This window comes from Stegostoma tigrinum, chromosome 22 (assembly GCF_030684315.1).
Source record: "Stegostoma tigrinum isolate sSteTig4 chromosome 22, sSteTig4.hap1, whole genome shotgun sequence".
NCBI lineage: Eukaryota > Metazoa > Chordata > Chondrichthyes > Orectolobiformes > Stegostomatidae > Stegostoma > Stegostoma tigrinum.
In genome coordinates, this window is record NC_081375.1 from 31828790 (window position 1) to 31841425 (window position 12636).

The following is a 12636-nucleotide window of genomic DNA, read 5'->3' on the forward strand; positions in this document are numbered from 1 at the left end:
TGAACTTTTTTGCACCTTAATGCAAAATCAGATTTGGTAATTGGCATTAGTTATGAAAATTATGAGCAGAAACCAAATTTACAAATAGGTGTGCCTGAAAAGCACACCACGCATTCAGGGTCAGCTTTCACCCTTTCAACAAAATAACCCCTGTCTCCACTCTGGCTCAGTAAAGATTCTTCAATAAGATTGCTGAAGCTGTTGCTCGCTCACCCTTCTCGTAATATCATCTGTGGAGGCTGTTGGGCTGAAAAGGCTCTAATAAGCATAGACTACCGGTCAAAAGTTCATACAAAAATTATCAGTGACAGTAAACTTCATCAATGTTGACTGACTGCAAAATCTGGGCTAACAGCTCAAGGTGCACATTCATTGTGCAGGAGCAGGAAGTAATTCAAGATTGTTCCCAGTTGCCAAAACCAATTCCAGGAAACAGGGGTATCTCTTTAAGTGGCCTGGAGATAAAGCTTGCCATCCAACTAAGGATGGTGAATGAGCTGGTAGGTGAATCAGAGGCATTCGTACTTTGACAGAGCAGCATGCTGTGATAGAAGGTATAGTCAGAGAGAGAGAGTGTGCTGTTACAATGTGATATACATACACCTTTAAGGGGTAGAATGTAATCCACCATCAGTTATTGATCACATGACCTGTTGGGCAGTCTGAAGGACAATGAATAGAGGTCAGATGAAGAGTGCATTGTCTCCCAATAACATTTTAAGTAGATAATAAAATGTGAGGCTGGATGAACACAGCAGGCCAAGCAGCATCTCAGGAGCACCTGAGATGCTGCTTGGCCTGCTGTGTTCATCCAGCCTCACATTTTATTATCTTGGAATCTCCAGCATCTGCAGTTCCCATTATCTCTGATAACATTTTAAGTAGCTTTATTTTCAAATAAAGAACCCGGATTATTGTTCCATCAATCTATATGATTTGTTTGTTTACATCTAACAGAAGGCAACATAATGGCAACTGGTGGTTTTTGAAGTTTTTTTATTTTTAAGTATGCCTTCTGTATCAAGGAGTTGCATTTTGGTAAGGCAAATCGGGGCAGGACTTATACAAGTAACAGTAGGGCCCTAGGAAATATTGCATAACAAAGAGGCCTTGGGGTGCAGGTGCATAGATCCTTGAAAGTGGAGTCGCAGGTGGACAGGGTGATGCGCTTATCCTCATTGGTCAGAACGTCGACTATAGGAGATGGGACATCATATGTGGCTATATAGGACATTGGTGAGGCCACTTTTAGAATACTACATGCAATTCTGTCCGGCCCTCTACAGGAAGAATTTTGTCAAGCTTGACAGGGTGCAGAAAAGATTTACAAAGATGTTGCAGGGACTAGAGTGATTGACCTATAGGGAGAGGCTGATAGGCTGGGGCTATTTTCCCTGGAGTGGTAGAGGCTGAGGGGTGACCTTACACAGGTTTATAAAACCATGAAGGGCATGGATAGCATGAATAGCCAAGGTCTTTTTCCTTGGGTGGGGGTGTCCAAAACTAGATGGCATAGGTTTAAGGTGAGACCTGAAAGATTTAAGATACACCTGAGAGGTAACTTTTTCACACAGAGTGGTACATGTATGGAGAGCTTCCAGAGAAAGTGGTGGAGGTGAGTATAATTACAATATTTAAAAGGCATCTGGATGGGTATATGAATCGGAAAAGTCTAGAGGGATGTGGGCCAAATACTGCTAAATGAGACTAGGTGAGATTAGGATGTCTGGTCAGCATGGACAGGTTAGACGAAGGGTCTGTTTATGTGCTGTATGACACAATGACTCAGACTCTAGGTTTGCACAATGATTTTGATGATTTCATTCTAATATGCACAAGCCTCTATCATTTCATATCCAGCTGAATATAGAACTGAGTATAGAAGGAAAACAACAATCAAAAGACTCAGCACGTGAAATAATTCTATTGTTTGTCAGAATTTTATACACATACTTTGTTTTGGAATCACACCTTGTTCCAGCCAGCTGGCATTGGGTCCCAGTGACATTTTCAAAGCTAGCAGTGCTTAACTAGTAAAATCTATCTGCTGTTATGTTTATTCAGGAGCCAAACTTAAAACAGAGATTGGTTTGAACATCACTTTCAGCAGATGTCACAAACCAAGGAGATAATTGTTGCTGAATGTAAAATCTGTCGACTAGATTGGAAAGGAGTATCTATCTATTCAGGAACAGTTTCTAACAGCTACAGCAAGCCTTTCTGAGAGCTTTTCATGGTTTTACTAAGCCCCTAAAATAGAAAACTCAGCAGTACTACTACTGCATTAAGCAGTATGTTGTGATCAGATAATCATGATGTGGAGGTGCCAGTAATAGACTGGGGTGGACAAGGTCAAAAATCACATGACACTAGGTTATAGTCCAAAAGATTTATTTGAAGACACAAGCTTTTGGAGTCACACTCATTTTTTGGGTGTCAATGTGAAAGATAGCACGTCAGACATAAAATTTATAAGCAAAAGATCCAAAGGGTCATAGAACTGATGCGAATGTTTTGAACAAACCTAAGATCGTTGTTAAATCTTTAATCATTTAGAAAGGATTAATATGCAAATCCCAGATTTTCTTTCAACTCATTGCCCCGAGATAACTAAAACTAACTTGGGGAAGACGTCTGTTATCATATCTGAATTTACTTAATTCTGACAACATGTCAAACAATGTTTTATCCAATTCAAAATTTCATTAAAATTAAAATTGTTATAGCAAGGGAAGGCCTCTACATACTGAATACTTAGACCATCTGAAAAATCCAGATGAAATATAGACAAGACAAGAGGATCATTTATGAGTGAATCTCAGGATATATTGTTTGGAATTCAAGTCTTTTGGGCATTCTGCAACAAAAGCAACGGATCATTTTGTAAGTACATATTGAGATAAAAGACATCATTGCCACTTCATGGTCAGAGAATCTGCTGACAGAACAATGAAAGTTGTGCTCATCTATACCCCAATAAGAAGCAATGTGAAAAGATAACTCGGAGGTAAAGCCACAGTAGCACTGCTGCAGAACAGATCAAGCAATATGAATGGGTAGACAGAATCTGCTGTCTATGCATTATCTAATCACCATTTGCATGATAGCCAAGGCAAGCCTTGTGGGCAATGTGGATGGTGCAGACAGATACATGAACATAGATAATGTCCAGGTTTTTGTGCTATGTGCACGACATGCGGCACAAGAGAACAACTGATTCAACATCAGAGGATGCCTCATCAAAAAGCTAGACTGATAAATCATTCTCAGTAAGCAAGAAGGTGTACTAAATAATGGCAACAGGGCCCATAAAATATCTAGCCAAGCTGCAGAGTCAGGTGACAGGAACAATCTAATTGAAACTACAAAGTGAATTGGCATTCAGGAGGATGAACATCAAAATCATACTGAAAAACTCATACAAACAAAACTCTTTGCTACTGTCCAGATTATACGTTCACAGATGAAGGATGAGCACAGTGTGCAAAGCAGAATACCAGTGCAGATGAAAATATCCTTCCACTCTGTCCACTGAAATATATGAACTTACAGAAGTGGCAAGTGGAATGATTCATTCAACTGATGACAAAAGTATTTTAGCAATTATTTGGATATTCCATCCCTGGGATCCATGACGTTCAAGTGCCATACAAAAACAGACTAACTGTTTGCGAGGGCCTGTCCTTAGTCACCCTCCTTGAGATCAAGAAGACAATGGTGAGGTCCAGAGAACTCAAAGATCCCCATCAGAAATACACTGGAAGAAGATCATGTACCTTTGCAACACATATCACCAGTCAATAATACTTTGCTCTGAATTCCAAATGTTATTTCAAGCTTGACAGAATGAATTAGATGTAATTCTTAAGGGTAAAGGATCTAAGGATATGGAGCGAAAGCTGCAAGGGGGTACTAAGTTGAATGACCTGTCATGATCATATTGAATGATAGAGCAGACTTGAAGGCCTGAATGGCCTACACTTACATCTATTTTTGATGTTTCTATTGAATATTGCACTACGGAGTCAAAGTGGAACTGTATTTGTTACTCAAGTGCTGTTGTGTTGCGAAACATTTCTTCACACAAAGAGCAATGGAAATTTCAAACTCTCTTTCCAAAAAGCTAATGACACTACTCCAACAGAAAATTTAAAAACTGAGTCAAGTATATTTTCATTAGGCAAAGGTATTTAGTGTAATGAAACCCAGGAGGGCAGATGGAGTCAGAATACAGATCTTCTGTGATTTAATTGAATGAAGGAGCAGGATCAAGGTATGAAATGACCTCTCCACTGTCTTATGTTTTCCTGTTCCCGATGAAGAAATGTAATATCTTCAGGTGTAAAATAGCTTAGCAAAATTTATTTTGAGTTTCTTTTTATTAAATTCTGTTTGAATCACAGTAAGTCAAACAGGAGATCAATCAAGCTTTAAGTAAAGAAAGCATTCCTGTTAACTGAGTGAGAGGGATTAAATCTGAAAAGAATTTTTCATTAGTGTCTGTGCAGATACAGCCATAAATAAATTCAAAAGCATTGAGGAACTATTGAGTGAACTACAAATCTATTAATGCCAGGTAAATTAATCTGATTTATTCTTCATTTTTAATAGCTATTGGGTTTGAAAACAAGAAAGGGGCATTTGTAAAACTGGGGGAAATAAATTAGCAGTAATGAATTCTGCTGGACAGAAGGCTTGGGCCAAGGTCTTTATTACAGGAGCACATTCAAGAAATCATTCCTGCAATGCTGCAGAGTATTGTAGAAACAGCAGTGGTAATGACTTTTTGTGTTGAAACAGTCAAAGCACTTAGCTCTGCCCATCAACTAAATAATATCTGTTTTGTGAAAATCTTTCACAATGAGCATTATTTTGTGGCTTCAAAATCTGTACCCGTGTACAGGCATGCATAAATAAGAAGCAGGGTTAGTAAAGGGAAATTCAACATGTTAGAGGTGCTTCTGAATGTTGTTACAATTTCAAAGTTGAGGCAGAGCTGAGGCAAGGAAACGTTCTCCATATCTGACAATGCCTGGATCAGCTACCAGTTGGGGTAGGATACGCTAAGAGACAATAAAGCTTAACCAGAAAGCTTTTGACAGCTCGCTGCTCTCTAGCAAGAATCTAACAATACCACTTCTGAAATCCATTAAAGATGGTGTGATGCCAATCCAGATGTAAAGATGGGCCTTGTCAATCTTGCTGCTTGATGTGTCAGCATAGCCTATGTTGCTCAGACCCCTGTAAGATTCTGCTAATTATGTCTATTTTTAAAAATTGTAATAATTCTCAAAGGCACATGGCCCCTCCCATAAGGCAACTTCCCTCTGGGCAAGATGGCCTTAAAATTATCAAAAGTACCTTCACCTGTCAAAGAACTCCGTTAAGTTAAAGCAAATCCTTCTCCTGAGAAGCATGAGGCCTACAATTCATGTCTTGAATATTGCATTGGCAAAAAAGTGGATCCACTTAAACACAATTACATATTATAATAGAGACAGTTGGAACTGCTGATGCTGGAGTCTGAGATAATAAGGTGTGGAGCTGGATGAACACGGCAGGCCAGGCAGCATGAGAGGAGCAGGAAAGCTGATGTTTCGGATCTGGACCCTTCTTCAGAAATGGGGGAGAGGAAGGGGACGCTGAAATAAATAGAGAGAGGGGAAGGCTATGGTAGAAGGTGGATAGAGGAGCAAATAGGTGGAGAGAAGATGGACAGGTCAGGGAGGTGGGGATGAAGCCAGTAAAGATGAGTGTAGGTAGGGTGTTGGGATGGGGGCTGGTCAGTGAGGAGTGCGGGGTGGGTAGGTGCAAGGGAAGATGGACAAGACAAGGAGGCGGAGATAAGGCTAGTAGGTAGGAAGTGGAGTTGGGGGTTGGTCAGTGAGGTGGGAGGACTGGATAAGGTGGGAGAAATGACAGACAGGGCAAGGGGTTGGGGACGAGATGGGCTGGTCTTGGGGTGAGGTCAGGAGTGGGGAGATTTTGCAGCTTGTGAAGTCCACATTGAGACCATTGGGCTGCAGGTTTCCCAAGTGGAATATGAGGCGCTGTTCCTCCAGCCTTTGGGCGGCATCGTTGAGGCAATGGGGGAGGCCCAAGACGGATGTGTCACCAAGGAGTGGGAGGGGGAGTTGAAGTGGTTCGTGACTGGGAGGTGTTGTCGTTTGTCACTAACTGAGCATCGTTGTTTCACAAAGCGGTCTCCAAGCCTCCACTTGGTTTCCCCAATGTAGAGGAGGCCACAGCGGGAACAGCGGATGCAGTATACCACATTAGTATACGTGCAGGTGAACATCTGTTTCATGTGGAAGGTTTTCTTGGGGTCGGGGATGGAGGAGAGGGGAGAGGTGTAGGAGCAGGTGTAGCACTCCTTGCGGTTGCAAGGAGAAGTGCCAGCGGTGGTGGGGCTAGAGGGGAGTGTGGAGTAGACAAGGGAGTCACGGAGAGTGCGGTCCCTCCAGAAAGCAGATGCCAGTGAAATATATCCTTGGTAGTGGGGTCAGATTTCAGGTGGTGGAAGTGGCGGAGAATGATACGTTGTATCCGGAGGTTGATAGAGTGATATGTGAGGGCAAAGGGAATTCTGGCTTCGTTGTTATTGTGGGGAAGGGGTGTGAGTGCTGATATGCAAGAAATTGAGCGATGTGGTGGAGGGCGTTTTCGACCACTGTGGAGGAGAAATTGCGGTCCTTGAAAATCTAGGACATCTGGGATTTCCGGGAGGGGAATGCCCCATCTTGAGAGCAGATGTGCCAGAGGTGAAGGAATTGGGAATAGGGAATGACATTCTTGCAGGAAGGTGGGTGAGAGAAGGTGTATTCTAGGTACTTGTGGGAATTGGTGGGCTTGAAATAGATATCAGTTTCCAGGTGTTTGCCAGAGATGGAGACAAAGAGGCCCAGGAAGGACAGACAGGTATCAGAGATGGGTATTAGAGATATTTGCAACAGCCTTCCTAAATCACGATGTGCAAACTAGCAGCACCAGCTGCTCACACCCTCATGGGTGCCAGGTTTGGGATGGTACTTCTGGAATAGGGTCACTGGAACCATTTTGGCAAAGATGGAAAGCCTTTCTATCCCTGCAAAAAACATCAGCGCTGTATCAATATTTGTGATATTGAATGCTTGGGTATCTTTGTAATCACCATTTTGTTCCTCCACTGCCTGCCAGCTTCTTCCTGCTGCCTCTAGTTGTCCTCTAGTTGTGTTTTCCCACATTCTGCAAGAAATGGCAACATTTTCTAGAGCTGCTTTGGTACCTGTTTTATCACATGTAGCTGCAAAGGGAGAATAATAGGCAGCATGCGCAAGTACGCATGGGGATGTGGGTGTGAGGCCTACAGCAATGCTCAGTGTGTAAAGCTACAGTACAGCACATAGTTGGAAGTATATGCCACAGCTGACAGAAATGGTTGATAGATGAATGATTCGGCTGTACTGATTGGACCAGCGTATGAGAATGATGGTGATCCCATCATTTATGGATTTGAAATGTATTTCACCAATCCTGACCTCTTCTGTGATGCCTTGAACTACTTGTGTCACTGCATCCCAGTGTTTGAGGCTTGACTTCTGCAATTATCCTACACAACAAACTGCTTTCACTGGCTTCTGAGTGTGGCTCCGATAGGCCTCCTGTTCTCCCACAGATACAAAGCTGTTCTATTCCCTTCCATATCAGCTACCCAGGCATCACTTGTTGTGTCTAATAGCTTGGTCAGAAATCACATGACAACAGGTTATGGTCCAAGATAACAAAGTGCGGAGCTGGATGAACACAGCAGGCCAAGCAGCATCTTGGGAGCACAAAAGCTGGCGTTTCGGGCCTAGGCCCTTCATCAGAAAAAGGGGATGGGGAGAGGATTCTGAAATAAATGGGGAGAGAGGGGGAAGTGGACTGAAGATGGACAGAGGAGAAGATAGGTGGAGAGGACAGTACGGGTGGGGAGGTAGGGAGGGGATAGGTCCGTACGGGGATGACGCACAGGTCAAGGGGGTGGGAAATCACAAGCTCTCAGAGCTTCAGGTGTTAATGAGAGAGGTAGTACCAGACATAGCATTTTTCAGTAAAAGATCAAAAGGTCACAACACTGACGAGGATGCATTAAACAAACCTAAAATGCTGTTAAATCTTTAATCAGTTAGAGGGTTTTAATTGATTAATAAGGATATGTATACCCCTGAATTCCTTTAAATTCACTGTCCTGAGACAACTATAGGTTTTATCAGTGTAAGGAAAAGGTAACATTTTAGTTCAGACAATGCATGTTAGGTGTGAGGCCTTGGTTAAAATCTGTTTGTGTTTTGGTTTGAAGTCAGATTGATCTTATGCCTAAAGTAGAAATTTATAAAACGCCACATTGACAGACTGTCTATAAATTGTGCGTGTACTTTTTGAACAAAATAGAATATATCTGCAAATGCAAATTCACCCCATAAATTTGTGTGTGTGTGTGTGTGTGTGTGTGTGTGTGTGTGTGTGTGTGTGTGGTGTGTGTGTGTGTGTGTGTAGAGATACTGGACATTGAACCTTGATCAAAACTCATTCACGCATACTCTAACCATTGGGAAGCCAATTAACTTCAGAAGAAGACACCAAGGGCTCAAGGAAAACCACAGATGTGAGCAGAGATAACAGGGCCCACAGTCAACAACACTGCCAGTCCTGATCTGACCTAAGAGTGTTGCCTTTTTCTAAAGTGAGTTTATGTATGAACAGCTTCCCCACAGGCTTCCACCCCAACATGCAGCTTCCAAAGCGAGACCTGGGAAGCCGACTTGACAGGCCTAACAGGAAAGCTGAATCGGGAAGCCAAATGAAAAGCATCCTTTGAACAAGGGACATCCGAGTAGGGAGTACAACAGAATGCTATCCAAACAAGAGCTTCCAGACATGGGCCTGTTCTGAAGCAAGACAACCAATGGCAAGAACCTCAGCGACTCTGCACACTTCGGTACCATGTTTTGAGTGGTGGACATAAACACATGAGACCCCAAATTTCTGACCTACCCAGCAGTGGGGTGGAAGGTGTGTAGTGAAAGTGCATTGGGACCCAAAGGGTAGGGATTCTTATTAAAGAGTGTGTTTCATAGCTATCAGTAGAATAGTGTTCCAATAGTGGTTATCTAGTTATAGTAGTAAATATCTAGTATATTTAAAGTACTACTGTTCTGTGTATTGATAATGTCAATTTCATTGATTTGTTGCATTGCCTACTTTCTTGTATTGTAATTACCTTCGTAGTTTAAATAAACACAGCAATTTCTTTTTGCCCTGAAACATCTGTCAACTTCCTCTTCATTTCACATTTCCTAAATAAGGACATTGTCTGGAAACAGGGATCTGGGAGTGATTCAAATTACTTAAAAATCATAAAATAACTGATTGCAGACCAGAACCCCACAGTTATGCCATTCTTCTGTCTCTTTAAAGTTAGATTCTTCAACACACCCAGCAGCTGTACTGGTCAAAATGCACCTCTTCTCCAAGTTATATTGGCTATTTGTAACAGTGCTTAACCCTACACAGGTATCCAGCTAATTAACAACATGTTTATTGCTCTTTGGATAGTGAAATCATTTCAAAATTGTATTCACTTGCTGCTATGTAGCAGTCACCAGGCATGGATTAATTATGTGCTTATCCGTGCGCAGCTTAGGGTGCTGCCAAATGTAGTAAACATTCTTTTGAATTATTTTAATGCATTTTCTCTGACTTTTTAGTTTCCATGATCACAGTCAGGATCGTAGTGAAATATAGTAACCATAAATAAAGTTATTCCCACCTTCCACATATTAGCTTCCTTTCCATACACAACTGCCATATTGTTGACCTTGCTTGATTGAATAGCCTCTTTCTCAGTGTTGTTCAGTTTCTCAGCAACAAAACCCATAAATGAGTTGTCAGGACTATGTGCTGTCAAGAAACAAATTACACACATTGTGTTAGAAAACAGCTGTACAGAACTTTAAAATTGTTTGAATCTGAACAATGAAAATGGGATTACGTGCAAAATACAGATTTTTTTATCGGTTTATATCTGGCTTTATTGTAATCAGTCAGTGTTCGAGTCGCAAACTAGGTCACATAAATATTTCTCATAGCAACTAAAATGTTTAAAAATAACTTTCAATTTGTATTATTCATCTGCATTTTATTAAAATTTTAAGTCTGTAGACATAAACATTTTTACACTACCCTGCAATGTACCATGATATGCAGTTTGTAATAAGTGATCATTGTAATTTTGTACTGAATAGCCTCGAGGAATCACGAGTAAATGTAAAATTCCCAACAAAATCAAGACCAAAATATGGAGAAATCTATGACACTGTATATTTAAGAAAACAGCATTGTTTGCTCTTATGAAAAAAATAGTTTATCTCTTGTCATCACACAGGCAGAGAAAGTTGGCACTGATGTCATCAAAAGTGTGGTTGGAGCTGGGATTGTTTTATTCATTTGTGGGATGTGGTGAAAATCTCGACCAGCAGTTTTGGTGGGCAGCAGTCAAATGTTGGGTTTTCAATTGCGAACCAGCGCATGAGCGCTATAGATAACAATGTCCTGCTGGAGGGTGAGGTTCTGTGCAGATCATAGGCTGAGATAAATAGCGGTAAGGTTTTGAGTACAACGGGAGTGCCCCAAGGCAACAGAGTCAAGGTTAGGAGAGGAACAGGCAACAGGACGATATTTATCTCCATGTAATTGGGTGAGAACTGAGAAGGCACCATCATCCAGAATAGTGCAGTGAGTTTGGAAAGGTCTGTCATAAAGGGGTCTTCCCAAAGCTGGAGCTTGTGACAAGGCTTGCTTGAGTTCATCAAAGGCTTGTTTTGCTTCTGAGGGGAGTTTGAAGGTCCCTTCATAGGAAGTGAAAGGGGTCAATATCATAATGAGAAAGGCTGTGTTAGGGATCGATTATCGACAGAAGTTAACCATGCCCAGCCACTGGCGAACCTGTTTCGCCGTCTGTGGGACTGGGAAGTTGACAATAGGAATAATACGTCTCTGTTCAAGAGAGCGTCCATCAGGCGACAGGATGAAACCTAGGAACTTTACTTGGTGTTGTGCAATCAAGACATTCTTGGGAGAGACTAAATATCCCAGATGTTTCAGACAGTTAAGGAGGAGGATGACATCGGCGTGGTTAGATTTCTCTTCTAGACTAGCGACAAGGAGGTCTTCCACATATTGAATCAATGTAGTTCCACCGGTGAGGGTGAGGGAATGCAATTGTTTCTGTAAAGCCTGTGAGAAAAGGGTCGGAGTATGTCCAAAGCCTTGAGGCAATTGAGTCCACGTCAATTGTTGGCCATTAAAAGTAAAGGCAAATAGATACTGACTGTTTTTATGGAGAGGTAGAGAGAAAAAAAAGAATGCTGCACATCAACAACAGCAAATATTTTAGCGTCTGACAGTACCGAGGCTAAAATATGAGCTGGATTTGGAACTAAGCAATGAAGAGGCTGTACAATAGCATTGTTAGCTCTCAAGTCTTGGACTAATCTAAACTGGTCTGGCTTGCCAGGTTTCGGGACGGCCATAACTGGAGTGTTACAGGGTGACTGGCAAGGGACCAGGATGTCTTGGCAAAGAAAATCATAAATCAGAGCAGTGAGGCTTGGTATTGCCTGTTGCTTCAGATGGGAGGTTGTTTAAGCTGGGTAGTAATATAGATAAGACAGACGATCCATCTTCTTCACTGGTGAAATTGTGTGAAAAGTATTCGGATAAATCTGAAGCCCTGTACACACTTCCTGGCATCTGAAATAAGAAATTAGCTGATGAACAGTGGCCACTAGGCGGCCCCAAAAATAGACAATTGGTTAAATTAGCCCAGCAATTGATTTGGTGATGAAACATGGGCTCAAAAACGAAAGAGTTGATTGGACTGTGGCGACAATTTTGTGATGAAAGCCACAAGCAATCGGTATTAACTTCATGGCAGGAGTCTGCCACAAAATTGGGAATTGAACTATTGATAATGGTACCATGAAATCAATTGAGGTCCTCAAAAATAAATGTGCTCGAGTCAAACTTCAACAGAAACAAAAAGAAAAGTCACCGGTGACTGATGACAGAAAAAAAGGAGCTCAGTAGTTCAATGCTTGGCATTAGTTTGGGTGCGGGAGACAATGAAAATTTGGATCTGGATGACCGGTGTTCTTATCTGCGCCTTTCACTGCCGCCCCCACCCGCACCCGACCTGCAAGCGGACATTAGTGCCTCCCGCCCCAACTCCACTAACCCCTCTTCCATCTGTCATATAACCTCCTTCTTACCAACCTGTTGTTCCACCTGATCCCCAAATCCCTGCCCTTCCCTTACAGCTGGCCCCTGTCGTTCTTCTGTTTGGACTCACTCCCTTCACCACTGTTTCTCCCCATACTCCTCAGATTCCTGTTACTTTGGCAGCTGCAGGTCACTCTCAGACATATGCCGCTGGTGTGGCTACACTGCCTCCTCTGCCTCCCTCTCAGTTTCTTGACCCTGTTGCCTGGAATACTCGCAGTCAAGTGAAGCTGAAATCACGTAAATCTTCTAAAAGGTCTCAACGTGCTTTGACACAGCTTGCCCAGCGATCCGATGCTCCGCCAAGTTCCTCCTCTGATGACTTGGGCGATGAAA

General features: G+C 42.1%; 1 protein-coding gene across 6 annotated transcripts in view; it reads right to left on the bottom strand.

Moving 5' to 3' along the window:
* The window catches only part of LOC125463480 (alpha-1,6-mannosylglycoprotein 6-beta-N-acetylglucosaminyltransferase B), an 875834-nt gene that overhangs the window by 101653 nt on the left and 761545 nt on the right, over positions 1 to 12636 (bottom strand). For all 6 annotated transcript variants that reach the window (XM_059653747.1, XM_048554765.2, XM_048554763.2 and 3 more), the window contains one exon: positions 9791 to 9921. In XM_059653747.1, coding sequence (XP_059509730.1) covers positions 9791 to 9921 — 131 coding nt within the window. The remainder of the gene's footprint in view (positions 1 to 9790; positions 9922 to 12636) is intronic.